The 21583-nt window shown below is 43.4% G+C and overlaps 1 protein-coding gene across 4 annotated transcripts in view; it reads right to left on the bottom strand.

Annotated features, from left to right (window-relative positions):
* The window catches only part of PLCB4 (phospholipase C beta 4), a 1535154-nt gene that overhangs the window by 173902 nt on the left and 1339669 nt on the right, over nt 1-21583 (bottom strand). For all 4 annotated transcript variants that reach the window (XM_069608295.1, XM_069608297.1, XM_069608296.1 and 1 more), the window contains exon 35: nt 7009-7184. In XM_069608295.1, the coding sequence (XP_069464396.1) occupies nt 7009-7184 (176 nt within the window). The remainder of the gene's footprint in view (nt 1-7008; nt 7185-21583) is intronic.

Genomic DNA, 21583 nt, shown 5'->3' with positions numbered 1-21583 from the left:
TAGTAAACACTCCACAGAGAGGGCAGTCATGCATTCCTCCAACTTCCTCTCTATTGCTCACCATGTAACATTCTCTTCCATGCTAATCCATTTGTACCTTTCTGCCACTTTCAACACTGTCTAACACTTATCTCTCAACCTGACTCTGCAGGACCTTGGTTTTCACAAATCTGCTTTTGCCTGGAATGCTTCCTATCTGGAAGGTCAGTCCTCTACAATCTCTTGGAGATAGCAAGCCTCTGACCCCACCCCTCTCTCTGTCAGCATCCACCAAGTATCAGGACTTGGGCATATTGCTGTTCACCCTCTATATTTCTGCCCTAGGGAGACGTATCTCACCCTTTGGATTCTGCTAGCCGCTGATGACACTCAAATATTGTTTTAATTTCCTTCTTTCACCCCTGCCATCTCAGAACATTATGGACTGTCTCGCTGCAATTCATCATAGGATGGCTTTTCTCAGCCTCGTGCTGAACTCCTTTAGAAAAAAATGGAAGTCATCTTTCTCGCTGCATTCAATGCCATCCCTCAGCTCCCCTCTCATATCTCCTTCCCACCTGACCTTCTTGCTGCCTCACCCAATGCTCACAATGTTGGGGTCCTCTTTTATAGTGGCCTACAACTGCACACATCCAACACTACCACTGCCTCCGTTGCTCATATTAACTTCTTCAAAATTCAGAAATCTGTCCTTTTCTTATTAAGCACTCTATACAAGAACTCTAATCTCCACTCTTGTGCTCAGCAAACATGAACACTGCTCAAGACTGCCCGTAGGCCTTCCTATATACTTCTTCTTCTCTCTAGACAAAGCCCACAACGTTTCTACCCACACACTCTACAACCTACCCAGAGTCTACACCATATTTTAACTACCGACAACATGCTAGTTGGCTCTCCACGAACAACTGCTCTATTTTAAAGTTCTTTCTCCTAGTCTACAAAGCCATCACTGGTCTTGCTTCTCAATATATGTCTGATTGCATCTCAGGCTGACCCATTTTGTTTTCAATCTCAGTTTACTCATTATCTCATTCCCTCTGATGCTTCTCTTCATTCAACCTAACTGTCCCATAACATCCTCTGCCTCCTCTCGCTTCCGTTCTTTCCCCCTACAGTTGGGAGCACTCCATTCCTCTCCACTGGAACCACCTGCCCATGATAATCAAAGCCAGTCCAACTGTGGTTCACTTCAAAGCTTGGCTTAAACTTCACTTACTTGTGAAGGAGCTCTCCCTTCCCTTTCCCCCATCCTCCTCTCCTGACCCGACCACTGCCTCCAGTGATGCATAATAATGTATTTTTGTATATTTAAAATACACTACTCTTTAGTTTGAAAGACGTGCCCCTTAGGTTAATTTTACCTTTGTAAGTCACCTGTTTTCTTATATGTATATACATTTTCTATTAGTTTTGCCACTGGTACATGTCCCACTTTTGATACAGCCTCAGAAACGGGCTCCCCTCTTATTCTCATCTTTATTCTATTGTACAGGCTCCCTTGGAGGGAATGCGTCTCCTCTCTGTAATGTGTTATTGTAAGTAAGTTCTGATCGAAATTTGCTTTGTTGTTCTTCAAATAAAGACAAATACAAATACCATTCCTGGCTTGGACTACTTCACCAGTAGGTGAGCAAAGAGCAGCAAAATGATTCCTCTATGACTATTTTGAAAGAGTGTCCACCACTATCCTATAGACCAGAGAACACACCTGCCAGACTGTATAGCAGACAGGCCCTACTCACAAAGGTCACAAAAGGGAAACCCCGGCCCCCTGCCCAACACTGAAGAAATAGTGCCTGCATCTTACAGACATGTGGTGGCCGAAAGAACTTTAAACACTTAACACCATTCACTAGGCTTTGGGACACCCCAAGCAAGGCCTGAGTGATGGACACTATCACTGCTACAGGGATGTCAGCGGGGCTCAACACCACTTGGCTGCATATGAAGCTATTTTGAATCAATTAAGGGTCAATGTTTTACCATTCTGTAGATGTGCCACATTAGTGGCCCACAGGAGGACAGTACAATAAGCAGGCTGGAGGCACTGGCCCCACACACTTGACCCCCACCCCAACCCTGAGATACAAGATTAGCATTGTACCAGTGTCAAAAGTAGAAGCTCAAGTGATTTGCTTGTTTCCATGTGATATGTTTTTTTTCTTACTATTTTATTCTGTTTTCTCCTCTTCTCCCTTCTCCTTTCTCCATCTCTCGTCCCGCCCTCCTTTACTTTTTTCTTTGCACTTACTCTATCAAAATTGTTCCTGGACCTAATATGATAGCAACACATGTTGGTCTCCTCCCCCGCTCCGTTTACTTGTCCCCCCCACCAGCACTATTTGAAATGTCATCAGGTCTAGTATGATAGTCGCTTGCTTCGTTCCGCTCCCTCCTTTCTCCTCCCCCCTCCCTCACGTCTTGTTAATCTCCAGCTCTACCAGAAATGTCGTCAGGCCTAGTGCGGTAGTCGCCTGTCTGTTCCCGTTTCCTTCCTATCTGTGTCTTAGCACTTGCACTATCTGAAATATCGTCAGGTCTAGCACGATAGTTGCTTGTTTTGTTCTTCCCCTCTCTTTCTGCACCCCTCCCCCTCACCTTTTGTTTTCTCCGGCTCTACCAGAAATGTTTTCAGGCCTAGTACGGTTGTCGCCTGTCTGTTTCGATTTCCTTCCCACTCTCCCCCTCCCTTCCTTATCTATGTCTTAGCTCTTGCACTATCTGAAATGTCGCCAGGCCGAGTACGATAGTTAATTTCACATTCTTGTTGTTCATGGCCTGTAAGAATGTCATTGTATTTTGCCTTGTTCCTTCCTTTGCCGTGAAGCGCTTTGAAACTCATTGTGTATAGGCGCTATATAAATAAACTATCATATCATATGATGTATATTTGTTGTATGCGTTCAGTAGCCACAAATTATATATGCATGCTAGGATTTCATTTTTTTGAAACATATAGTTTTAAAAACGATTTTTAGGTCGAGCGCTTGTGTATAATGAATACGTTGTTAATATTGTTTTTTCATATATATTTTCATAAGAAAATGAAGAATATAACTCTATACGATTGTACTTTTAACACATAGTATTGAACCAGGGTCAAAAGTGACAAACTCAAATGGTAAGGCTACCAATAAAACATAGATATTGTATTGTCGCCACATTTCAACAAGTTCAGGGGCGGAGCTGCAAACGCCTGAAGAAGGAGCAAGCGAATCTAACAAGAAAGGGCAGAGTCTGCGCAACCTGCTCTGGGTGGGATTCTGATCTAGACCCAGAGATTGTTAAATATATGCGCAAACTCTCTGAGCCAGACCAAATATTGCTATCCCAGCACTACATGGGAAATTGTTTGTTCTAATTGTTTGCACAAATAGAATACGCTACTTCAGCCAACGACTCCCCATGCCTACCCACAGGATTTACTCAAATGAAATAAGAATTAAAAAAATAAATTCAGGAAACCCTATAAACCGAAGCCAAGCTAGATACATCAAAGGCTAAACAGTAATACGCTGTACACCAATGAAAACTGCCATTCACTCCCCACTAGATAAGGGTAGTTTACAAGACACACTCTAGAAGCTCTTTACAATGGTAAACAATCCCAACATTATTGTACATACGCCTCCCAAACCGCTGCTCTACAGCAAACATCCCGTTTAGAGCTACAATTTCACTAAGGTGCAGAATGTTGGTAAAGTGGGTCATTGGCAGCTCAGGAATGTTGGATGAATGATAACATGTTCGTGCTCTAAATGTGTCAGTTGAGACCGGAGCTGGGATTCCTGGGGATGGCCGGTGGGTGTGCCTCTGCTCCTACAGGAAGAGTAACGGGACCCTGTACACAATGGAAAATAAAGATCCGTGTTTACCTACAATGGAGTCCAGCGCCATCTGTTCTGATGACATACAGAGATCTTACACATGTAACACCCTGCCCTTATGGTCTTTGGCCCCTCAGCAGCATGCAACAGAGTCGACCCCCCCCACATCTTACTTTATTGACTACAAGAAACATGGAGCTTTCCCATAAAGCCACAGCACGGATTGAGTCCCACGCCGAGGTCACCTCTCAATAAATAATATACGGTCTGATTGTGCCAAATGCCAGACACCTCACTTGAATGGCCACCCCCTCAATTCTGAATATTCATCACTGCTGTTCAGTATTTACAAGCATCACCTTGCAATAGAACCCACTGAATGACGTGTACACGAATGTCATGAAGTCACTAGTCTGCCTTGGAACAGCATCTGGTCTGCCTTGCCAAACTAGGCTGAACGATGCATCACTCTAGATGACTCCAATAATGAGGTCTGAGCCAGCCTTGTTGCGAAGATACTGGGTAATCCCCCTGCAACAGTTTACAAGCCAGAAACATGGGTGCCATGCAGACAGATGTACGAGCAAACATGCAAGACTGCACAATCATGTAATCGAACAGTTCCAACCAGTTTACAATTAAAAGCCAAACTATTCATAGGCACAAAGTGAAAGGATCTCGTTACACCTTGCCTCATGGCTTAGGAGGTTACCTAGAAAGTGCCGTCTTTGACTCACAAGGCTTCAATTAGATAAGCAAACTAACATGGCACTGCCCATTACCAAAAACATAACGTCAATAGTAGATTATACATCACACTGGCAGCATTCAACCTCTTAGAGTGTGCTTCTAGAACCTTGGCAGTACTAATCGCAGAGGCATAGGAAAAACGAAACCTAATGCCCTCTAATGATCGAACCACCTCAGGTCGCGAAAAGATCGGAAAGCTGTTCTGGAAGGTTTCTGGGAACTAGATGTAGTTTCCTAAGCAGGAAGTGGTCCAAAAAGAACATTAAGATATGGATTCTTTGTATGTGCAAATATATTTTTCTTAATGGTTTATGTTCCCGTTTGTCTTCTGTACCCTCTGTCCCTTCTTGGTGCTTGGAAGCGGCCCGGCCGCACGTGGCATCAACAGCAGGGCTACGTATATGGTGACCAAACCTAGAAGTCATTCGGATGCCTATAAGAGCAGCTTTCCGGTTATTCTGAGAGCTTGCTTGGTGTAATGCTTGGACGAGTTTTGCTTCAATGATTCTCCATGCATGTCGAGACCACGTTGCCTCTCTTTCTGAAGTCATGTATTATGGTTGGTGGGCGTCCCGGACCTTTCTAAAGATAGAGTGGACAGGTGGGATAATGTTCTATTGTCATTGGCTGAAAACGTTCCGAGCAGCACAATTATAGTGAGGACAAAACCTATAGGTTTAGCTATAGCACAAACAATGGCATGCGTTAGAATTCATTTGGCCAGGGGAAAAAGGACACACATTCTCCTGAAAGAGGAATTGATTTTGAAGGAACGTTTCCTTGTGGAGGCAACCACGCGGCCTATTACAGCATCACAGCATGCGTAACACATTGAAAAGCCACACAGTGACAATTCCTATGAATTCTGGGACATTTCAAACAGAAAGACGGGCCAAAAGCACCTCCAAAATAGTACCCACGCTAACCAACCAAATACAAGTTGGTAGGCAACCACCTGCAAAAAGCACAACTCTAAACTGAAGTGAGGACACTGGAGTACATATATCGGTATATATGTACTGGTTTTTCCAATGCGCATCATTTCGCCCTGGTAGGCATGAAGGGTAGAGGAAATACCATTACAATGTAGACGCTGACCGACGCAGGCAGTTACCTAGGGAACAGAACGCGTTTAAATATATGTCAGTTGGACATTCCATCCTTACTGTCCAGATACCTGTAAATGATCGATTCGGTTGCCGGCATTTTTTTTCCAACTTGGCCAGGAGATGGGGCCAGTGTGGTGGACACTATCCCTGCTACAGGGATGTCAGCGGGGCTCGACACCGCTGGGCTGCATATGAGGCTACTTTGAATCAATTAATGGCCAATGTTTTAAGGTTCTTTAGATGTGCCACATTAATGGCCCGCAGGAGAATTTGACAGAACAAGAAGCCGGCTGAGGCACTGGCCACAAACACATGCTTTATTGAAAAAGGGCTGAGGATACCTTTAGTATAGAGGGATTTGGTTGCACTGGAGACATGACCGCACAGTGGGCCAAGTGAGAGCTGGCACTATATGGTGCAATTGATGAGTGCATGGACTGTATCAACAGCCTTTCCATTGAAAGGGACGTGAGTGAGCAGGAATTAAAATAGCAATTGGATAACATAAAGATCACTACAAAAAAAGTGTGATTGTGTTGTCGATGTGAAAAAGCACACACTTGTTCCCAGTCACACAGTAACACAAACCAAGGGGCAGTCCATAGTTCCATCAGTTAAACTGATGTATAGCCGGTTCTACTACCGGGACCACAGCCAATCACCTTAAACGCAAGCAGCTGAGGCGTCCCACTCGGCAAGAGCGCATACATGACTACATGGAATGGAGCAACACCCATGCCATGTCTTCTACCAGTAGCAGACAGTTAACTCATTTGCAGAACGGCAAATCCAAACTGGATGATACTTAGCAATGGTCAAACCAAACCCATTCATTAAGGAACTAAGAGATAGAAACACAAAATCACACAAAGAAGGGCTCATAGACAAAGCATTCTCTCTCTAAGTTCTCTAGACAGAAAGCAGACACGTGATTTGTATCCACCGCATCCCACCCGTACTGAATTCCAGTGTCGAGGTTGGATTAAGGGTCATTTGTTGGTGTTTGGTGATAACCACCAAATTAACGCAAAGGTGTCCTAAAGATAAATAAGAACCTCCTTTGTCACATGGTGTTTGAGTATCCGGTAAGGTGAGATATGACATAATGTAGACGCATCTCATATGTTACATTTCAGGCGACATACATTGGGTTCCATTTCTGGAAACCTACGTGAGGCAGAACTGGAAAAGCTTTAGAGAGTGAAGCATGATACCTCTAAAGGTACATGCAGTGTGACAGCGGTATACTAATGACAAACGGAACATATTGCTGATCAAGGAGGACCACCAGGTCTTAGAAGAATAAGACACTTGCTCACCTCTCTTGTGAAATCTTTAATTGCTGGGTTTGCTGGTCGTGGACGCTAATGAGCAGCTTTTTTAGCAGCTCGCATTGCTGGCTTAGGTGATTGTCTTGAAGCTCCTGCTCTTCTGCAGTATGCGTGTTAATCATCTCTGACCATTCTTTCGTCTGCTGCGCTACAATGTCTTTTACCTGGTGAAAAAAACATGGTTATTTTATATGGATGTATGTATGATTTACGTGCACAAGCCACACATCTCTTCCGAACACAGCATCTATTGGAGGAGGTCTTCAACATTTAGCTCGACAGATGTGTTGGACTGCAACTACCATCAGCCCATATCATCATAGTCAATGGTGAAGGGTCATGGGAGTCATGGTCCAAGCCATCTGAGGAGCCATAGGTGGCAGGTCTAATGCCAATATGCTCCTTGTTAGTTTTTTGCTGAAGCATTATTTATGAGACAGAACTAATGCTTGACTATGATGAGAAGAGCATGGCATTTGTCAAGGAATACATAGTGACCATTCATTTGGTATTGTTCCCATCCTCTTCACACTCATAATGTACAAGCAATGGTGGTTTACGGCACAATAAGACACAGGCACCATCTGCAATTAGACCTTTGAAGCTATCATTCACATTTAGCAAGTGCAAACTGCAGAAGGCAGCTTAGCAAGGGTTTACGCTCTCTTATTTTACTCACTTTTTACATTCAATAGATTTGAATCAAGCTGTTGTCTGCAGTAATGGACATACATACTCTGCTGGGCCATCTAACCGCTCAGAAGTAATACACATTCCTTTATTGATTCTGTAAGTATGCAAGTACTGATGAGAAGACTCCACATTATTTATTTATTGTCTCTAGATGCTTAGCTGTTTTGCTACTTCTGATGTTTTTAAAGATGTCACTGTGAAGGATTGACATCTGGCAATAGTGTATAAGCCCTAGTCTTTTTTTATTTTTATTAAGAATCAAATGATGTGGGTAAACACTCTCAGAAATGGTTGTCTTATAACCAGACCCCATACATTTCTTAAACTCCATGCCAAAAGCATAGTGTACACCTGTGCCCTTTTGCATCAATATCCTTATCTGTAGCCCCTACTCTAAAGTGGCACAGAGCAGGTTCAGAGGTAATAGCTGCCCTGTATTACAGCTGCTGTGACAGCCAAGTCACTGCAAGTCTACAGCTCTGTTTCAAAACCATCATAGTAATAATAAACTACCCACCTGCTGCTATGTGGATTTCAGCATCTACCTGTCTGCATTCCAGTGAATGAGACAAAAGGGCAGGTTGTATGCCTCTGTTGACTCTCTGGCAGGAACAGTAACTCCTCCCTTTCAAGATCTTGAATCGCTCAGCTGGGGACAGCCAGAGAGCCTGGCTTCAAAGAGCCAATTCCATAATAAAGGCCTGCCTCACAATATGGGGGGTTCACACCAGAGAATCTTCGAAGCTGCAGGCTGGGAAAAGGGCAGAGTTAGGACAGTCGGGTAAGCATCAGTGGGTTTAAGGAATGGCTCCTCCATCTTGCATTTCTGTAGGCTTTTATCTCTTTGCTGTCCACTCCTCTTCCTGCGGAAACAAGGCCCTCAGGGTATGACATGAGAAGGTAAGGGTCAGTTGTCACAAAAACAGAGATTGGACCGATTAAAACAGACTTGCTTTACCGAAATTCCCGGCGGCATTTTGCCTATCTAAGAGGGGGTCTCCCACACCTTCTTTGATTCACTTTTGGACTTAAGAATGAAATCATTTGGGCCTATTTTAAGAGAGTTAATCTTTCAAAACCCTCAAGCACTGAAGTGAGTTGAAGGAGTGTTCCAAGGCGAAAGCCGGCTATGCTCTCTACCCACTCCCAGAGCACATGGGGGTGACGCTGAGGACCAAGTCTTGCCACACTGCTCGCAAACAGCCCTAGGCTGGGAGAGCATAGACTGAAAAGGGCTCACCTTGTGCTGGAGTCCCCAACAGTGGGTCTCATAACATCCTGAGGGCCAGAAGATCTCTGTTTCCATCGCATCAAACTGATTGAACCTCAGTTGAACTGTGTTTGCTCAGTGGTCGAAGTGAGCGGGAGCGGAGGGGAGCGGTGCTCCTATACTTTTTTAAATTAAGTTTTACAGCTCCTATACTTTTATTTTAAAAAGAAACCGTTCTGGAACGGTTTCGTTTAAATAAAAGTGCAGGAAGAGGTTGAAACTTGCACTTTCAGTGCACTGCACTGAACATTCCCTTAAACAGCAGGCAAATGTGGTTGGGGGTTTGTATTGTGCGTGGGAGGGGGCAGGGCGGTGGGGTTTGTGAGGGGCGGGGCAGGCTAGCAGGGAACATAGTTCCACTACTTCTTTTCTTACATTTCGGCCACTGTGATTGCTACCTTTTAACCAGCGGGAACCACCGGTGCTGACTTTGGCAATTACTTGAATTTTGAACCAACACTGCTCGCATCACCAGACTGGCTTGACCCTGTGTCACCCCAGCAGAGCCTTGTCAACTGGCTTCCTCGAGCACTATCACACTGTGCAGGTGACTTTAACCAGCTGCAACAAACCAAGCATTTAACCTCCAGGACTTCACATCAAAGCTTGACTCGAAGGGCTGGACCTTCTCGTCACTTTTCGACCCGAACCAGCAATACTCATTCTTTCGAACCATGCTTAACTATTGAACCGCTCCTAATGATCCATTCAACCATCATCACTTGATGTTACCTTCGAGCCACATGGAGCACCCGCTCAAATCCAATGCAACTCTGACTACCCACCTAGGACCAACAGGACTCAACACTTTTGAACCCATTTCGACCTACAAGCACAACAGTCCTAAGCCTGATTCAACACCATTGAACCACCTTACATTAGAAACAGGTACTATTAGGTGACCCTGTCCCCGTGGTCCAACCTTTGGGGCTTTGGAAACTGGATAAGTCCCTTTAGTAATTTGTCCCTGTTCCACCAAGACATAGGGCCTCATTATGAGGCTGGCGGCTGCGGAATGAACGGTGCCGGTAAGGTACTGGCACCGTTCATTCTGAGCCGCCACATTACGGGTTTGCTTGTGGGTGGCGGTATGCACGCCTGGTCAAGACCAGACGTGCATACTGCTACCCGCGAGCAGACCAGGATGCTAACAATGGACCCGTCATTAACGGGTTCTTTGTTAGCATCCTCCCCATTCCTTTTGAGCCCTATGGGGGCTCAAATGGGAATGGGGATGTACCGGGTCCGGGTCCCGAAGAAAGGGAATTACCAGGCCCGCAAAAGTCAGAATGGCCCGGTTATTCCCTTTTTTCGGGACCTGGACACGAGTTTGGAGGCAGCCATTCCGCTAAGAACGACATAGCTACCTCCAAACTCGTAATGAGGCCCATATTGTTTTGAAAAACATTGTTACATTTGTTGTCTGTTTTCCTCCCAGACAAAGTATCCAGAGTGTTTACACATTTCTGTTCTGCATTTTCTTTCTTATTTTACAGTGGTGGGTTTTTGATAGTCTTTTAAATAGTTGTGGAATTTATTTATTTAATTAAAGTATGTATTTGTTATAGAAACTTGATTGGACTTTCTTTTATTTTGGAACTTTTGTACTTTAGCTCTTTGGATTTCTACTGTCTCACATTCATACCCCTTTTCAGAGTATAGCCTTCCCTCTGCCCATATTACCACAAAACGACAAAGGAGGTATATCTCTTAGTTGGGCCAGTTTTACTATTGTGTTTGGGATCACTGTTGGTTTGTAGAGGTGTGTCGGCGGAGTAGGCGGTTTAGCCAATAACCATCTTTGTGCCCCTGGAGAGCAGAAGTCGTTATGTCACAGTCACCCAGAAGACTCTTATTCTGGGCCAGCGTTTAATAAAAACATGCATACCGAAATACATTGTTCATATTGTAGAAAGATAATTTGTGTTGGTGTATTACAAAAGGCGTCCATTTGTTTTCTGTTTAGCAAACCAGAGCATTTTTTGTCAATTACATGGTAATATTTATGTGTGATTCTGCTCGAAAAGAGCACTTTAACAGACAACAAGTTTGGTCCTATGGTTATTAGGGAAACTCGTAAGCCTCCTTTATCATTCATGTATTTTTTATGAAAACTCTTTTGTAAATGAGCATTTAGCTATATATTTTGTTGCCAATGTACAATAAAACACAAGCAAATGTAGCTAAAACGGTATGTCTTTTATAAAATGCATGTTGAAGGAGCACCTTATCTACACAGCTAATAAACAATGAACATTTACATACTCACATTCACATATTACTTCTTTTTTTGCCTTTAGCCATCCCACTGTCGCTCCTGCAGACTCTCTCCCATCCTCTTTGATTCCTGTGGTCTACCCTCCTCTCTTGGGGTATCTCATTGATGTCTTAAATCTTTCGCTTTCTTCTTCTATTTTTTCTTCATTTTTTAAGCATGCTTCCATTCTTCCTATCCTTAAACCCTCACTTGACCCCTCTTTCTCTTCTAATTTTCGTCCTATTTCTCTTATTCCATTCCTCTCTAAATTACTGGAACGCATCGTTTACACTCAAGTGTCCTCCTTTATCAATCATCACTCGCTTTTCCTTTCCCTCCAATCTGGTTTCAGACCCTTCCATTCTACAGAGACAGCACTGGCTGTAACCAACTCTCTCCTTTCTGCTCGTTATTCTAAGCTATACCCCCTCTTCTTCCTTTATACTTGTCATTGGCTTTCGACACAGTGAACCATTCTATCCTTCTTTCTTCGCTTTCTTGTCTTGGTTTTCTAAATTCTGTTCTAGATTGGTTTCAATCTTATCTTACTGACGGTACCTTGCCTGTTGCTTGGGCTGGCTAATCTGCACATTAATTCTCTTACCATCAATATACCATCTGAATTCTGATGATTCTCAAATCTTTATCTCTTTTTCCTCTTTTTCTGACTCCATGTACTCATCCCTCTAGGCCTGTCCCCTCTCCATCCATCTTGGATGTCTTCACATTTCCTACATATTAACCCCTCTAAAACAGAGGTATTTTTCTTCCCTGACTCTTTGATTCCTTCCCCTCTCCTCTCCTCCATTTACTTTCCCCTACCTCCCGCTCTCTAGCTGCCTCTACCCACAATCTAGGAGTTTACTTTGACTCCTCACTATCTTTTTGCCCCCACGTGTCCTTTGTCTCTCGCTCTTGCCGCTTCCAACTTTTTAACATTCGAAAGACTTGCAGGTTCCTTATTTTCCATGCTTCTAAACTTCTGATCACTTCCTTAGCCTTTTCTAATCTTTTCTATTGTTCTAGTCTGCTTCTTGGCCCCCTGCTTATCACCTTGCTCCTCTTTCCTCCATCTATTCTTCTTCCATCCATATCCTACGCTCCCCTCTAGATTCTATTTCTCCTGCCCTGCACCAGCTCCACTGTTTGTCCTTCAATGCCTGTCTTCTTTTTAATGTATGTCTTGTCTTTAAATGCATTCAAGGCCCTGCTCCTCCCTACCTTTCTTCACTTGTTACCTTCTATTCTTCTCTACATACTATTAATTCGGACTCTATCTTCTAGTGGTTCCGCGCCCTCCTTGAGCTTCCTCTCGCTTTCGCTCCTTCTCTCTCCTAGCCCCAAAACACTGGAATGCTCTCCCTCTGCCTCTTCGGTCTCTACCTAGTCTCCCTCTTTTTAAATCTAGACATAAAGATCACCTTTTTTCCTACTGTTCTGTTTGACTGATTCCTGTTCCTTTGCCCAGTTTTGTTCCTTTTGTAAAGAGCTTAGGCAATGGGTGCTTTATAAATGAAAAAGAAATACACATACACATTATTTATCTCAAAATCCAAATGCCACAACTGCATTTAGTGAAAGCTGAATGGTGCCACTTGACATTTTGAAAACATTATGATTGACTGCATTGTCATCAATATCAAATTAGATGATTTAATAAGAATCAAATTTGACTCACTGAACAAGTTAGTCAGTTGGGAACACAGTAGAATAATGGGGATAGAGAGCTAAAGACAAGAGTACAGGCCAAGAAGTCAAAATACAAATAGAGAATAGGCTCTAATGCAGTGGTGGCCAACCTGCAGCCCTTCAGGTGTTCTGGTGTATGACTCCCATGACCCTACACCATTTACTGGGCTGACGTGGGCTGTACACCTAAATATCTGGAGGGCCATGTGTTTTCCACCACTGCTCTAGTGGTCGACATAGATCAGAAATTTAGGACTATTAAAACATAAATGTGCAGTTGGAAAAGAAAGTAAAAATTCTGACATAGCAGCTATTTATCCTGAGAGATGTATTTTTCTAGATCGAGATTGTGACCCATAGGCTTCAGGGTACCTATACAAAGTGGCTAGACTTCATGTATCTAAGACGCACCCCCATCTCTTTTGACTTTTGGTATGAAGTCAACCCAAAAGAAATGCTATTACTGTCCATTGTTCTCATTGAGGTTGGCAAAATGTACCACCAGTATGTGCCATCTCTATTTCTTTTTGCTCTCAAGTGTTGCAAGGTACAATGTTTGAGTTATCCAATAGTAGATCCAATGTTTAGTAACTTTGTGGTCATGAGAGGACTTATCTTGCAAAAGAAGGGATATATATTACGAATTTGTTGATGTAATGGGATGTGTTCTCTGTGCCATAAGTAAAAGAGGAATGTTACTGTGTTTGAGGCAAAACATAAAAACAAATGCAGTAAACACATTTTCATGTTACAGCGCAAACACAGTACACAACTGTCTGAATCATTTTTGCCCAGTGCAAACGCTTTTTTATATAATACGGATTAGGACAACACCTGTTCGCTCTCGTCCGTATGACTCAAGTGATCAAACGAAATAAGTTTTCCTAATTTTTTAGCACTGGTGCAAATGTTGGATAATGTGTTCCACGGGTGCAATTATCCAAATGTTGTGCAAATTAAATTAGCGTCAGTTTTGCTGCCTGTTTTATAGGAAACAGAGTAACAAGGTTGGCCCCAGTTCTTGTTTCTAAAAATATGTTTGCTGTATGATATAAAAAGAAATGTGGTGAACACATTTTTTGTGTAGTTAAGACAGTTCTTTTTATGTTACTCGGCGAACACAGCACACAATTACAGCGTGCTTTATTTTTGTTCTAGTGCAAACGTTTTTTGGGACAAAACCTGTTGCCTCCACTCAGCGATATGGAAGTGTTATAATGAGGGCTAATCCGGCCCTTATTGGTAAACACATTTCCTCAATTCTTAGCACTGTTGCCAATGTTAGATAATCTGGTCTGAGTGTATCTTCTTGCCTCAAATTGATGAATTATCAGTCACAAAAAAATTCCTCATGATTCATACAGTTTTCTTTCACAAGCAACTACTCCCTGTAGGTGATGCTCCATTTAATTTCTAGTAGGTGACTAATGGTTGCATGCCTGACACACACAGTTGGTGTAAGTTTCTTTGTGATACAGTTTTAATGAGAAGGAAACCCTGAGCCACCCAAAATATGGAGGCCAAGGGCAGTACCTATTTGATCATTTTATATTCAAATACTTTGAAGATTGAATGCTCCCCCTAGAGCCTTCTGGAACCCGCTTAAGAGGAAAACGTATTTGGAAATATTTTGAATGTATGAAATAAAATACACTTCTCCTTGCTGCTGGAAAATGCTGAGTCTGGTTGTGGGGTTTTGTTGGTGCATATCAATGCACTTTTCATTAAGTTTTAATGTAAAGTTGTCTGAGTTTTAAAAACGTTTTTATTAGGATTTCCCAACTTATCTACTGCCCATATCCCCATCTATAATCCTGCTGTCAAAGAGCCTAATTCAGTTTAGTTTAGTTTATTCATTTATATAGTGCACCAACCCCATAGGTCAGAGAGTCAACTTTGCAGTACATTGTTTGGTGTTGTGACAGGTTTGAATGCAAACCCACCGGTTGATTTGAAATGGTTTCCAAGTGATTCACATACTGCTGTGTCCCTTTCCTCTCAGGATGTACTAGGAGCAAAGCCATTTGTGTTTCAAGGCCATTTTGTCTGATCTTGGCCGGAAGAGTAGCCTAGGATTCTGGGCCTGAAGACTGTTCAGTGCTGTCGAAAGAGAAGGAAGTCCAGTAAACTTAGCTGTTACCCTAGTGCTATCTGGGTTTCTGCTTGCAGTCACCAATTAACAAAAATAGGCAACTGCTGTTCCCAGAGGAGCCCAGCAACCACCTAAGAGTGTCCATTCTCTACAAGAAGCTAGAAGTCCTCAACCATGTAATGGCATGTCACAAAGATAGGGAACATGTATACTGAATGACACCCTTATCTAGATGTGTCTTCAGGGTCAACCACGTATTCCTACTACAGTACAATTCTGTACATTTGTGGCCATTCAGGGCTTTGAGGACCTTCAGTGCTGATATTTGGGCACACTGGTGCTTACGTTGTTGGTGTGCAGCCTGTAAGATTCCCTCCTTGCTCCTCAGTGCTTTGAGGTGGCTTACTGTGGCATCAAGTCTGATACAGAACGCACACATTGTTTGCATTACATCTAGGGCCATATAGAGCACATTTAACACATTAATTCTGTCCATCTCACTCCCTTGCCTTTTGTTACCACAGCATTCACCTCTCAAACACCCTACACTTGGATTAGGCTTCCTTCTAGTTGGCTTGACAGCCCCAGGATTATTATTCAGGAATTTATGTACCATACCATAAATCGACAAACCTGGTATTTTAAACCTACATATGTACTAGATTTGCTCGAGCATGCTTTCAAGTGCTCCATGCCCCCAACACTCCTAAGGCAAAAACACATCTAGTACAAAAAGCACTGGGAGGTGGAAAAACTCCACAGGATTCCCTTGTTCAACTAGACCTGGTTTCATAATCATCCACAGTTGGTAAGTGACAGTGTATGTTCTAACTCCAGAAACTTCACACACGGCCGTTCCTCACTCTTCTAGCTGGAAAACCTTGAAAGGAGAAGCCCACATCCCGTCTAAAACATCTGTTGAATGGGGGATAGGGTACATAAACAAAACAGCTTTGTAGTTTATAGTGCTGGATGGTTGTGTGCTTGCACCTCTAAAGACAGAAGTGGCGGAGAACAAATACTGAAGATAAAGCCATTGAAGTTAAGCAAATCATGGCATCTGACAAATGCCTGAACAGGAGGTCTCTTTATTTACAGCCAAGCTATCTCCGAGATCCTAATTACAATTTTCTAAAATGTAATAATTTATGATTGCATGCATGCATGCATGCATGCTATCCTTGTGAACCAGCTAGAGTATTTTGCTGTTGCCACCAGCGGGAACAGTCTAGCCCATCACAAGCAACGCAGCCTCACCATTCTGGGTCCCTCAGGGAGTTTCCCTCTCTCCTCTCCTCTTCAACCTCTACCTTTCGCCCCTCCCGAGGCACACCCACTTCCACAATCTCACCTGTTACAACAATGCTTATGAAACTCAGAACATCCTTAAGATTCCAAACTCCCCCTCCTCATCTCACCCAGACCTGGCATCCTGACTCTCAGACATTGACCTTATGATGATCAACAGCAACCTGCTCCTCAACTCAGAATAAAATATGAAATCCTAGTCTGCGGGAAAACAGCTCTCCTTCCCCAACCTATCCCTTGGCCGCCTTCATTAGGACATGGGCCCACTGCATCTCCCTCAATGAAAAACCTAGGATGCACTTTAAGCTCAGACTTGACACTCTCACATCACATCAATGTAGTCTCCAGATCATGCATCTTCCACCACTGCATCCTCAGGCAGATCTTTCCATGACTCCATAGAGTCTCCGCAAAACATTGCCATAATCCTCTAGACTACTTTAACTCCTGCTACCTGGACGCGCCTGCATATCAACTCAGAAAGCTCCTACAGATCCAAAACTCCAAAGCAAAGCTCCTCCTTTCACTCTGCCCCAGAGAACACATCTCCCCTGTACTCAGGCAAATCAGATCTCTCTTTCATAGTAGGCACCACATGTTGCTCTAAAGCACATGAGGGTGGCCATGCTGCTGTAGGAAACCATGAAAGGGGGAAGGGGGTCTTGTTTGCACTAGAAGAAACTAGGGATGGCATTTTATCTCTCAAAGATCCTCTCAGAGGTTGAGTATTATGTATTCATTTCACACTTAGTTCCTGTATGATATGTAGCACTGCTTTGTAGACAGATGGAACCCAGGATGCAAACATTGTTGTTTGTACATTTAACACATTTTCTCCCCTCGCACACCGCACCTTCGTATTTTAGCGGAAGGCACAGGCTCATTCCACACACCCTGCACTCACATATATCACAAACACTATTGCACAACACCTCTGCCATAAGAATGAAGCTACGTTTAATGACAAATATTCAAACTGTAGCTTTCCGTAAACACAATCCACCCCTGTTCAGTTCATAGTTTACCTCCACTGTGTTCATCCACACGCCATTCCCACATGCGTGACTACCACGGTTTTGGCCATCATCACAAAACATTAATGGCTGAAATGCACACACAGACACACATATAATAGCACTTCCCAATTCTCCTAAATTTGGACTCCGGTCCCTCCAAGGGCATTCAACGAACAGCACATAGGGACCATAATTATGGTGAAAGGCGCTATACAAATGACAAAATGAATCTATGAATGAATTCTTTCTAGCACTTACCCCATCCCTCATCCCTTCTCTCTCTCGCACTTGCACATTCTGAATTCTCACAAGGCCTTGTAGGACCGCCTCTTTCCTTCTCTTCATTGTTATTATATTTGCCTTTCATTCCCATGTTCCCAACCCATTGCCTTGGCGGCACTTTGAAACACAATTTACTGATTCATAAGCGCCTTACAAATGCACAATACAATAAAAAAAATAAAAAATGAATTCAATACGTAGGAATCTTAAATCTCTACAACCCTCTTTAGCCTAATACTCTGCCCACAGAACCATCCTAGTAGTCTCTCTTCCTGAAATGAGCAAAACCAAACCTAAAAGGCATGCATCATCAGTTGACACTATGGCCGTGATTCACAGAACGTTTTCCAACAGGGGTTTGCCATTATAAAATGCTTCTGTGAATTAAGCCCTATATGTCGAGCTCTGAGAAAGGCATTAGTTAGACCACAGATGATGTGACACCTTTCAGGATCCTTCTAGGGCACTAGAAAATCCTGTATCTTTATCGCCCTTCGCCCTTATTTATTATTTATTCTATTTAATAATTATTTATGTTTTCTCTCCTCTGCCTCGCACTTTCCACTCCCCCCCTTTCCATGCACTTTTCCCCATGTTCCTTTCCCATGCACCTGCGCTTTCTTAAATTTTACTGAGGCTAGTAAGATTGCTGTATTTCTGTTTTTTCTCCCTTGTTCCCCTCCTTTTTTGCCTAGTCGCGCTCTGAAACACTTGTGTACGAGCGCGATTTAAATAAAATATCATTTCATTTCATTTCATTTGCATATGAGACATACTGAAGGGCTCTTCCCCCCTCCCTCTGCCTGCCTGTCTGCCTGCCTGCCTCAGGCCAGGGGCGGAGTCAGAATGCTGACCCTGCCCTCTGTCTGATACAAAAACAGGGAGGAGTAGGAGTGAAGTTGTCTCCTGACCCTCTTTTCCCAATAGAAAAGCCTAAGAGAAGATTACTGCTGTGGGCCAGGTATGCTTTTAAAATAAAAACAAAATGTCATGTGCATGTGCTTGTGAGAGTATGTGTGTGTGAGATTTTAATTGTAAAGGGTGCATGCGCTTGAGTGACAGAATGTGTCTGTGTGAGTAGGTTCTCTGGTGGGTGTCGAATGAGTGATTGAAAGAAGCTGTATGGGTGTGTCAATGTTTCTGTGAATGGTGCGATTGTGTATATGCAGCCCTGATACATGCAAAATAATAAAAGTGTCATTCCATGATGTAAAGACACCTTTCCTATTTGACATGAAGTTTGCAATTCAGACCATGAGTGTGTGTGTTTATATGAGTAATTGGTCTGGTGAGTGCTGTGTGAATGATTGATTGAAAAAAGCTGTATGGGTGCGTGACTGCTTGTGTGAATGGTGTGAATGTGTATTTGAGGGCCAGATTTGGAGCTATGTATAAAATAGGAAAAGTGTAATTCCTTGATTGAAAGACACTTTTCTTATTTTAAATGAAGCATGCAATTGGGGCCTGATTGTGTGTGTCTGAGTGAGTAAGTGTTCTGGTGAGTGCCGTGTGATTAAAAGAAACTGTATTGGTGTGTGACAGCTTGTGAGAATGGTGTGAATTTATTTTTATTATATTGTTTAAAGATCTAGTTCCAGAGCGTGGGTGCGTGACAAGAGAAGGACTGTTTGCGGGTCCTCTTTTTGTGGATGAGTTGTGATTCAAGCTGGTTGGCCGATTTGCTGGCCGAGGAGCGCGTGCCACCAGAAATGTGAAGCTTAGCCGCCAGGAACACTAGTGTGCTACTAGTAACTGCTTTGCAGATGATACAAGCAGTATCGAGCAATATTCTGGCCTGGAGAGGAAGCCAAAGTAGTTTACATAGGATGGGGGTGATTTGGGGACACATTTTCATGGAGCTGTATTAAGACATGTTGCAGCATGGTTGACTGCTTTTAGGGGAGCCAAATGAACAGCTGGGAGCCCCATCAGGAGGGCATTTTCACCCATTGATGTGTGCTTAATGGACCAGAAGTCCTGTGGTGGGATGTAGGGTTTGATTTTGCAAAGGATGGAGATTTGGAGCCAAGATGTTTGGGTCTTCTTGGCAATGTGATCCTGGAAGGACAGGCTGCTGTCAATGGTAAAGCCTAAGGATGTTGCCGAGTTGTGGATGAAATACGTCTAGGTGCACATCATTGAGCCATTGTTGGACAAGTCATTGTTTAGTGGGTGAATCGATGAGGACGTAATCAGTCTTGAATGGGTTTCGTGTGAGGTAGGCAGTCAACATTCAGGATTGGATGATGGCTAGGTAATTGCAAAAATGAATATTGTCCTGCATGCTATTTACGCGCATGTATAACTGAGTATTGACTGCATATTGGTGGATGGCTACATTGGGATATTTGAGGAGAGTACCCAAAGCATCCATGTAAAGGTTAAAAAGGATTAGTGAGAGTATGGAGCCTTGAGGGACTCTGCTGGAGACTTGGATTCACTGCAAATTCATCTGGATGGCCTGGCATCTTCCCATGATGTAGGAGGTAAACTAATTCAGAATAGTTATAGAGAATCCTATCCTCTTGGCACGGACGGAGATGAGGATGTGACATTTGATGGTGTCAAATGCAGACGAGAGGAGAAGGAGGACGAGGAGGTATGAATCACCCTTATCCATGATTTGGAGGGCATCATCCACCACTTAGGTGGTGGCTGTCTCAATGCTATACTTGGGGTGGAACCCCGACTGATAGTCATTTAGGAGGTGTAGTTGTTCAATTCTGTGTAGCAACTACTTTTTCCATGATTTTGACAATAAACAGGAGGTTCATAATGTGCTGATAGTTGGCCAGGTCATCTGGATCTAGTGGGTTTCTTTTCAGAAGAGGTCGTATGTGACCAGACTTGAGGGTGTCCAGGAATGATCCTTCTGTGAGGTGGGTGCTGAGGAGTGTGTTGAGTGCCGGGCCAGCCAGTTGTTTAATGATGGTGGCTAGGATGATATCTTCAGAATAAGAAGTAGGTTTGAGAGAGGCAATCCTTTTTAGGAGATCCAGAGGAAATATAGAGGCAAGAAGTTGAGTCCAAAGGAGCATAGTGTGTGGCGGGGTTCAGGAGGTGCTAATGTTGTGATAGTTTGTTTTTGATGGTCTCTCGGATTTTGTCTATTTTTTTGTAACAGAAATGTGTTGATTCCATCACATTTTTCCTGAGTTGCTGGTGCGGGTGATGGTTTGGTACAATGCTTTACTACATTAATGAGGGCTTTGCTCCTTTTAGAGGCTGCCAAATTGGTGTCAGTGTAGTGAGCAACTTTGACATCTCTAATCAGAATCCTATGGTTGTTGAGGAGAGATTTGAGGTTGTTGAGGTCTCAAGGGTTATTGTTTTTGGGCCACCATTTCTCTAGGGCTCCAGATTGTGCGTCTGTTGGAGGCAAGCTTGTGGGCGTACCAAGGGGCAGATGGTTTGGTATTAGTGCGGCTGGTTTTAAGGGGGCATTAGTGTCCACCAGTTTCATAGCAGAGTTGTTGAATAATCTTAAGAGACCTGATGCATTTCCTGTGGTGGGGAAGTCTGCAAAGTTTGCTTTTAGCTCATTGACTGGGATGGTTTTGAATGAGTGGCATTGAGTGAGGGGCCATATAGCCTGATCTTTGTGAGCCATAGTCAAGTGGGTGACTGATACCAGCATGGTCTCTGCATCTCCTGCCCTTCCTGGCCAATTGACATATTTGATGCAGTAGCTGAGGGGTAGGAGTACATTGAAAACTTGGGAGGAGTATGGGGTAAACCATGTTTCAGTGATGAACAGGGCATCAAGGTTGTTGTACAAGATGAGGTCAGCAATTTATACAACATGAGCAACTGTTGAGCGAGCATTAATCAACATGAGAGGCCATGTGCATGTGATCCAAGGGTGTTGGATTGGGGCAAGGGTGATATCAATGAGGTTCGCTGGGATAGCTTACCAGGGCTGCCCAGGGCGCTTTGTCAAGGGTTTTGACCCATGT

Source organism: Ambystoma mexicanum, chromosome 4q (assembly GCF_040938575.1).
Source record: "Ambystoma mexicanum isolate Mex_15411 chromosome 4q, UKY_AmexF1_1, whole genome shotgun sequence".
NCBI classification, from domain to species: domain Eukaryota; kingdom Metazoa; phylum Chordata; class Amphibia; order Caudata; family Ambystomatidae; genus Ambystoma; species Ambystoma mexicanum.
The sequence above is the reverse complement of the archived record's forward strand: the minus strand, read 5'-3'. Positions and strand labels throughout refer to the sequence as shown.